The sequence below is a fragment of the Cuculus canorus genome, chromosome 1 (genome assembly GCF_017976375.1).
Source record: "Cuculus canorus isolate bCucCan1 chromosome 1, bCucCan1.pri, whole genome shotgun sequence".
NCBI lineage: Eukaryota > Metazoa > Chordata > Aves > Cuculiformes > Cuculidae > Cuculus > Cuculus canorus.
The window spans coordinates 125,595,646-125,607,432 of NC_071401.1; the positions used below are offsets into that span (position 1 = coordinate 125,595,646).

The 11,787-nt window shown below is 50.7% G+C and overlaps 1 protein-coding gene across 1 annotated transcript; it reads left to right on the forward strand.

Annotated features, from left to right (window-relative positions):
- Positions 1-2,618: 2,618 nt before the first annotated feature.
- On the forward strand, positions 2,619-6,286 carry PTMS (parathymosin). Its single transcript, XM_054079804.1, has 5 exons — positions 2,619-2,932; positions 3,593-3,664; positions 4,407-4,488; positions 4,639-4,703; positions 5,329-6,286. Exons 1-5 carry the CDS (start codon positions 2,885-2,887, stop codon positions 5,377-5,379), a joined length of 318 nt encoding a protein of 105 aa, XP_053935779.1. The 5' UTR covers positions 2,619-2,884; the 3' UTR covers positions 5,380-6,286.
- The last annotated feature ends 5,501 nt before the right edge of the window (positions 6,287-11,787 follow it).

Sequence of the window (11,787 nt, forward strand, 5' to 3'; positions counted from 1 at the left end):
ACAAGCAGAAAAACACATGGTGGGGAGCATGTGAGGGAAAATGGGAGGCTGCACACTGAAGTGCTGGCAGAGAAGGGAGAGGTCACTGGTGGCACACCAGTATGTAGACCTGACCAAGTGGCCCGATCCTGCGGGCTGTTGGAAACATTTCCCTTGCACGAACTGACTATTTGCATCTGTGAGCGTGCTGTCTGTGTCAACAAGGTGCACTGGGCACAGCAACATCACTGAATACAAGCCTTGCTTTCTCCCCTCTAGGATGTTATGTCAAGGCCTGTTTGTGTATTAATATGAAAATGCCTCTGCCAAGGGACGTGCGTTGGTGTAGTTGTGCACTTTCAGTGGTTGAGCATGTAAAGGAAAGAATGAAAAACCTGGATTGGTGAAGAGACTAAAGCCATGAGCCATGAGTCTCTTGACAAGCAGAAGCAGAGAGAAATGACATCTGTCTGCTTTATAGATTATTTTTTGCTCCTATTTTTGGGTGTAGCTCCAGAAATTAAGATTTTTCTTGCACAAGAGAGGGATGAAAGAGGCGTTCTTGAATGAAACCAGGGCTTGAAGACTGATGGCAGCTACACTGAGAAGTTGTTCAGAGGGGCTTTATGGAACAGAAGGGAAAAAAACCAAACAACTTAATGCATGTATTTTCATGATTTGTTATTTCGGTATTAGCCTAGAGCTGTGTCTGGGGCACGTGACAATTTCTTTGGGGCAGGCACTATGCAGCCTTTGTAGCTAGGGAGAACATAGATTAGTCAGGTCATCTGAGAGATGCAGCTGTAGCTGTGGAGGAGATGAGATGACAAGGTGAGGACCTCCTACCACCCTGTCACACAGATTATACTTTATCCCATCTCTTTCATACTCCCCTTCAGGAGATACATACTTATTACCCTCCTTGCTCCGCAAGTTTTCTGTCAAATGCCCGAACTGAAATACGTTCAATTACTCTCGGAGCGTGGGTTCCAAATCCTGACTTTGCGCTGACGCTTACTAACTTTGGTATCAAGGGCTTGTGTGCCTAAATATATTTTCCAGCCAGACAGATTAATAACCATCCCGTGTACTTGTGAGGATAAGAAACAGCATGGCCAGCAGGACCAGGGAAGTGACTGTATCCCTGTACTCAGCACTGGTGAGACTGCACCTCAAATCCTGTGTTCAGTTTTGGCTCGTTCACAAGAAAGACACTGAGGTCCTGGAGTGTGTCTGGAGGAGGGCAATGAAGCTGGTGATGGGTCAGGAGCACAAGTCTTATGAGGAGTGGCTGAGAGAACTAGGGCTGTTTAGCCTACAGAAAAGGAGGCTGACGGGAGCCTCTACAACTGCCTGAAAGAAGGTTGTAGAGAGGTGGGTGCTAGTCTATTCTCCCGAGCAACAGGGGGTAAGACAAGAGGAAATGGCCTCAGGTTGCGCCAGGGGAGGCTTAGATTAGATATTAGGAAAAATTTCTTCACTGAGAGGGTTCTTGGGCACAGGCAGAGGCTGCCCAGGGAGGTGGTGGAGTCCCCATCCCTGGAGGTGTTTAAGAGATGGGGAGACAAGGTGCTCACGGATCTGTTTCAGTAGCGGGCAGGGACAGTTGGACTCGATGATCTCTAAGGTCTTTTCCAACCAAACAATTCTGTGATTCTATAAGAAGGCTGCGCGTACCCACCCCTGCAGGGTTAGTTTGGTACATGGGCTTGCAAACACATCCAGGTGTTTTGTGTGTGCTTGTGACTAAGAGAAGGACAACATAAATCTGGGGAAGGCGAAGGGAATTCAGTCATGCTGGTCCGCTCCAGCTCACTAACAACGGTCTGAAGGGCGGCTACAGCAACATCTGTTCAGTGAGCTCCCTGCAGCTTCGAGCCACGATCTGCTCTTCCCAGAGCAGACTCTGGTTTACAGGGAGCGGGGCGGCGATGCTGCCCGGCGCCGAGAGGCTGTCGGTGCCTGCCGGCGGCGGGTGCTGAGCCCAGCCCGGTCCCGGCCAGGCAGCAGTGTCACCCGCCCTATACCGGTGGCTCCCGGGGCACCTCGCGCCGCACGTGCCCGCAAACCCCTCCTGCCTCACTGCAGCCACTGCGCCCCTCCCACCCCGAGCCCCGGCCGCGGCAGCCAATAGGAAGCCTGTTGCCAGGCAGACGGCTCATTTGAATGGCCCAATCAGGAGCCGACCCATAAGTCCCTCCTTATATGGGGAACGGGGTGAATTCACTGAGCCCCCCCCCGCGCCGAGGCCAGAGCGCGGGAAAAACAGCCTCGTTCCTGCCCCGAGCGCGGGAAAAGCAGCCTGGCTCCCGCCCCGCCGGGTTCCCGCGCTGGGTATGGGGGGTGTGGGGGCGTGTCGAGGCGAGCTCAGCCGCCGGGAGCGCTTCCAGCGGGAGGGGCGAAAAGGGGAGGGTGGGAGAGCGAGCAGCTGGAGTGGAAAATTCCAGGCAGGGCGGCCGCGTGATCCCGGCCGTCGCCAGCGCTGCTCCTCGCCCACCCACCCCGGGTGTCTTTGTGAGGGGTGCCCATCCCACCTCCCCCTTCACCACCCTCTCAATCCCGGTGTCTCAGCCGCGAGGAGCGGGGGATTCGCACCTCGCCGTGGCGGCAGGGGAGGAGGCGGGGCCGCGGTGGCAGCGCACATTGTTCGTCCGGGCGCGCTCCCCGTCCCTCTCCCCTCCCTCCTCCTCCTCCGCCCGTCCCTCTCCCCTCCCTCCGCAGGTCCCTCCTTCTCTCTCGTCACCGGGCGCTGTATAAATCCGCTGCCCCGGCGCCTTCCCCCCCCCGCCGCGGGAGACCCTGGTACTTTGGCCCTCAGGGCCGGGCGCCGCCGCCGCCTCCGGATCTCTGGGACTTTGCCCTCCCCCCCGAGCCGCCTCTCTGCCCGCCGCCACTCGAATCGAGGATGTCGGAGAAACGCGCTGAGGAGGCGCCGGCGGAGCTTAGCGCTAAGGTGAGACTCTATCCATCCATCCATGCATCCATCCGTCCATCCCCAACGCGGGGGTGTGAATGGGCGCACGCCTCGCCCTCGGAGCTGCCCGGCCGGCGGGGGGCGCGCGCGGGACCTCGTGTGCCGCCCCCACCGGCCATTGGCTGGGTTCGGCTCAGCTCGGCGGGGCTCGGCTCCGCTCGTCTCTCTTCGGCTGGGGTCGGCTCTGTTCGGCTCCTCTCGGCTCGCGGGGGAGGAGGCGCGTATCGCGCCGCCAGAGTCTCCCCGTCGGGGCGGGCGGGCGCCGGCAGAGCCGTTAGGGGATGGTTTAAACCGTTTCACGGGGGCGGGACCCCCCTCTCGCCCGCGCGGGCGGGCGGAAAGTTGTGTGGACACAAAGCGGAGGCACCCCTGGGGGGGAGGGAAAGGGTAGGAAACGCCTCCATCGTGCAGACATGGGTGCTTTAAAAAGCATTGAAGCCTCCCGTGGTTCTGATTGCCACATGTGCGTTGGCTGAAAGTAGCTCCGACACGTTTTCCCTGCTTTTCTTTGTCAGGCAGGGCAGATCTCCTCGCTGTCTCCTTGCGTCTCCTCTCAACCTCTTTGTGTAAGCATCCCAGTCTCTTTTATTTCCGCACCGCTCACTGCTGCGATGTGTTTTTTCTTCTCGTCTTGTGCAGGAAATGAAAGAAAAGAAGGAAAAACTGGAGGAGAAAACAGTGCATAAAGAAAAGAAGAAGGAGATAGTGGAGGTGAGCCCTTGCGAGGTGTCAGGGCTTTGTAAGTGGTGCTGAGCCTGGCTTGCTGCAGGCAGAGAACATGGGGATTGAGAAAGAGGGCAATTTGGGGAGCTCCTAAGGGAGAGGGGCAAATGAAGAATGAGTTGTAGAGTGATTGTGGAGAACGAGCCTCGGCATAGCACAGTTGGTGTGGCTCGTTGAGGAGGAAAGAAATCCAAGAGAAGAATGGAGTCAGGGGTGAGCAGGAGTTTGATGAACCGGGAGACGTGGTACGGCACCTACTGAAGTGTCCTGAGGTGCTTAAGGAGTATAAATTGAAGTGAGGGGGAAGGAGGAGTGAGGAAGTACACAGGTTGATGAAGGTCAGAAGGAGTCTGGAAGCAGATGTACTAAAAGCACAGGCTAAGTCCTTATCCTGTAGGCAGAGAGATGTTCTGATTATTGGGATGGGGTGGCAGAAGCTTGTCAGGCTTGTAAGCTTTTGGAAGCCAAATAGGCTCATTTTAGTGAGGAGGGACTGTAAGGATTGATTATTGAAAAGAAGGCTGGTTGGGAGGAGGGTTTCAGCTGTGTGGGACAGCTGCAATGTTGGGAATGACAGTGTCTGAACAGTAGTTCAGAGGTCACTCACTTGATGCACATCTGAGACTAGAATCCGATGTCGCTGCAGTTGTGGAGATTATTCTTGCACTTGCAGCAAAGAGCAGTGTCATCCTGATGCTAATTTCTGCTCTGACCAATTTGTTTCGCTCAGGATGAGGAAAATGGAGCTGAAGAGGATGATGAAGAGAATCCTGATGATGTGGATGAAGAAGAAGGTGGTGATGAGGATGAAGGTAGGAGTAGTTGATCTGTGGGGAGAATGGGAGGAATTGGGCTGTGGGAGAATGAAAGCACGGAGAAAGATTCTTCCTCCAACTGTGATATTGCCTTCCTCTGAATGCTACTGTAATTAACCTGTCATGTCCTTTCTTGCTTGTCCTTAGAAGGAGATGAGAATGGGCAAGAGCAGGATGGTCACGCAGAGAAACGATCTGCAGAGGAGGAAGAGGTAAGTGATAGTGTGAGAGTAATGGCAGTGAGAAGGAAGTAGGTTAAATGCTATGTGCCAGTCAAATTCAGGTGGATGCTGCTGTTGAGCAATTCAAATTGGCCTCGGGTCTCATTGCTGCTTCAGCAGCAGATGGGTAGACAAATCTGATGTAGCAAACGGCTAATAAACCCCTGTAGACTCCTTTCAGCATCCAGGACCTTCAGTCCTAGCAGTCATGGTGGTAAGTGTTTTGAGGGTTAAGGTGCTTGAGATTGTGATGGACGATGATCCCTCAAACACCTGTGACTTCTGGGCTTCAGGACAGAAAATGAACTTGTAAGGGAGGATCTTGGGGGTCTGTCTTGAAGTGATGTGAGCTTGGGTTTGTAACACCTATCAAAAATAACAGCACAGATATCCCTCCAAATAGAGCTGTCCACATCTTGGCTGTGACCATCAACAGAACAGTTGCAATGCACGCAAAGATCCTTTAAAGGGGAGTGGATTTAGGGTGGGCCACACAGATATTTCCATAGGCAGGAAAAAGCAGCGGTAAGAGTTTTTATGGAGAAAGGATATGCCTTCGTGTGGTGACTGATGGTAACTCCATTTTTTTTTTTCCCCCTCTCTGTCCCCTACATAGGATGAAGTGGATCCAAAGAGACAGAAGAAAGAAAACGGGTCTTCAGCTTGAGTCCTCCCCTCCCATCTCATCTGTTCCGTCCATCTTTCCTCCTCCATTCCAGCCTGTGCTTGCACTGTCTAGCCTCTGGCTTCACATGATCTCAGATGAGGAAAGATTAGAAATGCTCTCAAACAGGGAAGACAGCAGTTTTCTCCCTCACCTGAAGACCTAGCTCATCTGTGACATTCCCCAGCTGAAATTATTCCAGTCCCCCACATCCTTCCAGCTGTGCCCCGCTTACAAATGATCCTTTTTTCCCCATGAATCTTACGGTTTCCTGGAGCCTCGTATGTCCTTTTGCCAGGCCCATGTGCCAGGCTCTTCACGTGGCAAGCACCTCTCCTTCAATTTTTCACTTCCCCTCCCTTTTAGTCACTAGTATGACTGAGATTCTTGACAGCTTCTGCTCCCAGAACTGCTGTTGGATATCATCCCAGAGTCCAGGAGGCTGCGGGCACAGATTTCATGGTGCGTTTTCCAGGCCTAGGCCTCCTCTCATCTGCTTTCCCACTGAACCCTGAAAGACAGAAAGAATACTACAAGCAAATAATGGTTCTATTAAACAACGTATGGAGACAGAATTTTATTTTAAGCTTTTTTTCTTCTTTTTTTTCCAAGTTTACATGACATCAAGCTGGCCCTCATGAATTTTTCAGAAGATAAGGGTTGTTTTTATATACGAATATCATCTGAAGTGCGTATTTTTTTAATTTGGAGGCTTTTTTAAAATAAATCAAGAGAAACAATTGGGGACCAAACTTTGATTTCCATTTCTTCCCTTCAGATTTTCTTGTGACCATTTTTTGTAAATTAAAGGTAATATAGCCACAGCATTTTCTATGGCATAGACATCACAAGGATGATAGATATATATATTGTTTTCAACTAGCACTGTAAATAAAAGTGTTTAAAAATATTTCAAACAGCTTGTGTGGGTAGTTCTGTTTGTTTTGGGGTATGTTCTGATTGCATGGGAAGAAGTTGGTTTGTGGACAAATGGGGTGGATTGACCAGCAGCAGGCAGTGAGGGGGAATCCTGTGTTAGTCAAAACTTGGAGTACTGTGTTCAGTTCTGGAGTTCTCAGCACGGCAGGGACATGGATCCCTTGGAGTGAGTCCAGAGGAGGCCTTGGATGATCCAAGGGGAGGAGCACGTTCCCGTATGAGGATAGGCTGAGAGAAGCTTCTGGGGAGGCTTTATAGCAGCCTTCTAGTAACTAAAGCGGGCTACAGGAAAGCTGAGGAGGGGCTCTGTATCCGGAAGTGCAGGGACAGGATAAGGGGGAGCAGTGTTAAGTTGAAAGACCAGAGATTCAAATGAGATATTAAGAAATGTTTCCCTTTGAGGGTGGTGAGGCACTAGGACTTAGTTGCTCTTAGAAGTTGTGGATGCCCCATTCCCCCGAGGTGTTCAAGGCCAGGTTGGATGGGGCTTTGAGTAGCCTGATCTGGTGGGAGGTGTTCCATTGGAACTGGATGATATTGGAGGTCTCTTCCAACCCAAACCCTTCTATGATTCTAAAAGACCTGTGATAATTGAGTGGCCCTTGTGTGCCAAACAGCAGCATGCATGGGTCCTTCTTGCTCCCTCTTATGCTGCTTCATCTGTCAGGCATTCACAGCAAGGACACGGCATAGACGTAAGATAAAGCTTTGGGGCTGTCATGAAGCTCTCAAAACTGCAATTGGGCCTCAGCACTAGACAACAGTGGCTCAGAAAGGAAACCCAAGCTGTGGCTGTTGGACACATGCTGCAGTAACCACACGCTGCCCTACAACCTCCCTTCCTTGGCTGGCTCCAGGCATGACCCACAATGTATCAGTCGCAGCAACAGGGGAGAGTTTTAAGAGGCAAAAGCTTCAGTTGTTTTTCCCACCGGTTGCCTGGAAGAGAACTGTCAAGCTTTTGTCTTTTTATCTTTGCAGACCTTTAAAGTTGCTGTTAGTGTTTCTGCCTTTTTAGACTTGTGGCAACCGCACAATGAGCCACGACAGGGAGCTGTAAATAATACCACCTTTTGTCTGAGCATCAGTGGCTTTGTGCTTGCCCAACTGCAGCAACAGATCAGATACTGGAAGCACAAATAGTTGCTGGTCTCTGGAGGGACAAAGCATCCACTGTCTTTATCTCCAAAGGTCCACATTTGGCTGCAGGATAGTGCTGAGGGACACAAGCGAGGTGTAAGCAGGACAGCTGCTGCTAAGCCCCTTCCCTCCTTCCCAGCTTGGTGTCAGGGAGGGGATCTGGGCCCTTCTTCTCCCGCAGGGTTGGGTCTCGTTCAAGCAGGCCCCCCTGGTTCCACGACAGCCCGATTTCCAGCTGAGCCATGTGCTGGGCACTGTGTTCAAGGGTCATCGCAGCCTTGCCCCTCTCTGCTGCCCAGGCTCAGCCTCAGCTGTGTTCGCTGCAGCCCTGCAGAGCTCCCTTGGCAGCCAGAGCCACAGCTGGCCAGGGTGCCTCCTCCTTGCCAGCAGCATTTCCAAAGCAGGTGCCTGCTTCCTGGGGTTGACTTGCAACACCTCTCCCTGCTCCTGTCCACCTCAGGCACCTTGATGGATGAGCTGACTGCGGTTCTGCAATTTTGTATTCCTACTGTTTCTCCATTTTAATAAACAATCAATTCTAACCTCTGTTCAAGATACTTTGACATTGAAGCAAGTCCTCAGGACTCTCCCAAACGTCCTGCTGACCAATGACCTTTTTCTGTTTGGTATTGAAGATAAATCATTAGCAGATGATACCATCTCTGCAGTGGCTGATGGTAGTTTCCGTTCTTCTTCGCCACCACTGCAACAGTGCCTGACTACCAATAATGAAGAAAGTACTTGCCAATGACAAGGTGTGGAGAGACAACTCCTTCCCTGTTTTCTATGTGAATGCAACACCAGTACCTCTGGCTCTATCCTGCTGGTCATCCAGGAGGAAGTGAGGCAGCACCTGATTGTTTAGGCCAGCACTAGCAATGGGAGCAGCCACTCCTCGTTTCCTTTGAGGAAAACACTGCATGACAGAGGGAAGTGACAAAGGGCTGCCAGCCAGGTTTCCCCTGTCTCTATGGTCCCCTTGACTCCAGAGCTTCTACTAGTTCTTCTGTCTTATTCAGTTTTATAAAACAGCTTTGCCGTCATCTCTGCATAGTTAGAAGATAGACCTACAGTTATAGAAACAGAGGAATACCTGCTTTGGCATATTTTCATCTTTGTAACTTGTGAGACATAATCACTAACTTGAGGCGCGGGCTGCAGATAACACAATGAAAAATCGCACAGTTTGTTTGCTTTCCTTAGATCTGCAAAGATCCGTGCTGTAGCTGGTGGTACTTTAGCTGCCAAGGCAATCACAGCAAGAATAGAATCATAGAATCACAGAATCACAGAATCACAGAATCATAGAATCGTAGAATGCTTTGAGTTGGAAGGCACCTTTACAGGTCATCTAGTCCACTCTCCTGCAGAAGCAGGGACTTTTTAACTGGATGAGATGCTCCAACCTAACCTTGAAGGTTTCCAGGGATGGGGCCTCCACTACCTCCCTAGGCAACCTGTTCCAGTGTTTCATCACTCTCATTGTAAAATATTTCTTCCTTATATCCAGCCTAAATCTCCCCTCTCTTAGTTTAAAACCATTACTCCTTGTCCTATCACAACAGGCCATGCTAAAAAGTCTGTCCCTGTCTTTCCTGTTGCCCCCTTTAAGTACCGCAAGGCTGCTATAAGGTTTTACTGGAGCCTTCTGTTCTTTAGGCTGAACAACCTGCATAGATTTCCAGAAGTTGCATAGATTTCCAGAAAAAGTTGAGGATACAGGGTTCTGCACTGTGCCTCCTCTCAAGCCTGCCCTTGTGTACTTGATTTGCATCCAGACTTGAAGATGCTTTCCATCATTCAGTCTAGTTCTTCTTCCACAGTGAGATCAGTGGTGTCATGCTGGTTTCATTAAAGGTAAGAACAAAGCCGATATTCAGCAGTGGTTCATCAGAAGTAATGATATAATTCAGAGGTGTTATTCACCTTTCTGGGCTCTGTGCTAATTCTCCGCTCACGTATTTTAATCCCTGTGACCACCTGTAAACCTCATCAGCTGTGGGCAGAACTCCCTCGATGCTATTAGTTTTGCCAAAAGTTGCACTAGAAGTCAGTGCGCACTGGGATTAAACTGAAAGAGTCTGTCTGCACAGAAGTGTGTACCAGCATGGTCTTCTGGTCAGGTCTTACCACTGGGTCAAGCGTGATGGCAGAGCAGATCTTAGTTTTCAACAAGCTGCAACAAGGTCCTCAATGATTTCACCTGACAGAGGTTGTGGTGTCAGGAGGCCTTTCCTAAGCAACTTGCTTTTTTCCAATCACAGTATTTTTACAGCTGTGAAGGAGACGTCTGCTGTTTACGGTCACTTCCTTCCTTCTGACAGCAGCTGCTCTAACCTTTCAACCACTCTGGTCTTGCCAACAGAGTGGCACCAGAAATTTCCTTCTTTCTCGCCTCCTCCAGGGCTACTTATTTTGAGAGAATTATGCAAGTGGTGCAGTCCCACTCTTGCAGGGTCTGCCAGACTTCCCTCTAGGCTAGCAATGTCTGTTTCTGGCAGCCCTTTTGTGTGGTTTAGAAAAGTAAACAAAGACATCAGTGCAGAGAGCAGGTAGAGCTGCCTACCAGGTCTTAGTTGGGTCCCTGTTCTACTTCAAATGAGTCAGTGACCCCTTGTTCCCCAGCAGGGACAAATAAACGGCTGGGTCCTAGACCCACTGGGGTGACGAGCTCACCACCTGAAGGCTGTGGCTGCAGCAACAGGTGCCAGGATATCCAAGCCTGCCAGGATAGCATAGGCAGGATGCAAGTTTCTCCTTTTTGGGTGACTGTCCAGGTGCAGCCTCCTGAAGAGGACAGCTGTGGCTGTGGTGATGAGCTGCAGACAAATATGAGAGGAGGCAGCTGAAGTCCATGTTGATTGAATAAAACCAGTTAATGTTTCTGGTTAAGCAGAGCAACCTGACCTGGCTTTGGAGTCAGCTCTGCTGTGACCAAGGGTGTTGGGCTAGGGATCATAGAAGAGTTTGGGTTGGAAAGGACCTTAAAGATCATCCAGTTCCAACATCCTTCCCACTAGATCGGGCTGCCCAAGGCCCCATCTAACCTGACCTTGAACACCTCCAGGGATGAGGCAGCCACAATTTCCCTGGTCAACCTGTGCCATTGCCTCACCACCCTCATTGTGAAGAATTTCCTCCTTATGTCTAGTCTAAATCTGCCCCTCTCCAGTTTATACCCATTGCCCCTTGTCCTATCACTCAATGCCTTTGTAAAAAGCCCCTCCCCAGTTTTCTTGTATCCCCTTCAGGTTCTGGAAGGTTGCTGTGAGGTCTCCTCAGAGCCTTTTCTTCTGCAGGCTGAACAACCCCAACTCTCTCAGCCTGTCCTCATATGGGAGGTGCTCCAGCCCTCTGATTATCCTTGTAGCCCTCCTCTGGACTCGTTCCAACAGCTCCATATCCTTCTTATGTTGAGGATTGCAGAACTGGACACAATACTCCAGATGAGAACTCACCAGAGAGGAATAAAGGGGCAGAATCCCCACCCTCAACCTACTGGCCACGCTTCTTTTGATGCAGCCCAGGACATATTTGGCCTCCTGGGCTGCTAGTGCACATTGCTGGCTCACATTGAGCTTCTCACCAATCAGATCTCCAGACATCCCTTCCCACCAATATCTTTCTACAATATATGAAGAAATGGAGGCCTGCCATGGAAAGTTTGAGCTGAGCCTGAACATATTTGAACCGCTGAGCCCAGAACTGAATGCTCTTTGTATGTTATAGAAGTCGCTTCCTCATTACCCCCTAGGCAAACGATCCACTCCACCCAGCCTCTTTAGTCTTTCACACCAGCTTTAAGCCAATAAATGAAAGAAGACCAGCGTAATGAAATTGTGAACCTTCCTTCAGACCCGGAAAAAGTGAGCCCTCCAGTCCGGGAGGTCTTGCTTCAGGGAAGTCCCTAATTACCCTGTGGTACTGGCTTTAAAAAATTAGTGAAGATGAACTACTTCTCTCCTCTAGCCCTTCCTCTGGGATCGGGGTTGCTTTAGGCCCTCTGGTGAGTAGACGCATTGCTCAGCTGCTTGCCATATGCCATATGGGAAACTGAAACAACTTGCCTTCCCAGATCCTTAAGAAGCCCGTGTACTTTTCCCTCCCACCTCTCTCCCTTATTTAAAGAGTGGAGTCAGAGAGAGACACGTTTGTGGCTGATCCAGTCGTGTGTTTCCTCAGGGAAGAAGTCTGTGTGGGCTTAGACTGGGGACATGTAGCAGATGGACAGGACCAGAGCACCGAGTATCATCAGTGGATAAGTTTGCGGGTTGGTTCCTGGTGAACTCCTGCAGTTTTAGCAAAACATGGACAGCCACAGGGGTGAGGAGA

What these genes read in the sequence shown, in the direction of transcription:
- PTMS (XM_054079804.1), top strand. Translation starts at nt 2,885, where the DNA reads ATGTCGGAGAAACGCGCTGAGGAGGCGCCGGCGGAGCTTAGCGCTAAG. An exon ending in AGAAGAAGGAGATAGTGGAG is followed by an intron (nt 3,665 to 4,406) that starts GTGAGCCCTTGC and finishes TGTTTCGCTCAG; the next exon opens with GATGAGGAAAATGGAGCTGA. An exon ending in AGGTGGTGATGAGGATGAAG is followed by an intron (nt 4,489 to 4,638) that starts GTAGGAGTAGTT and finishes GCTTGTCCTTAG; the next exon opens with AAGGAGATGAGAATGGGCAA.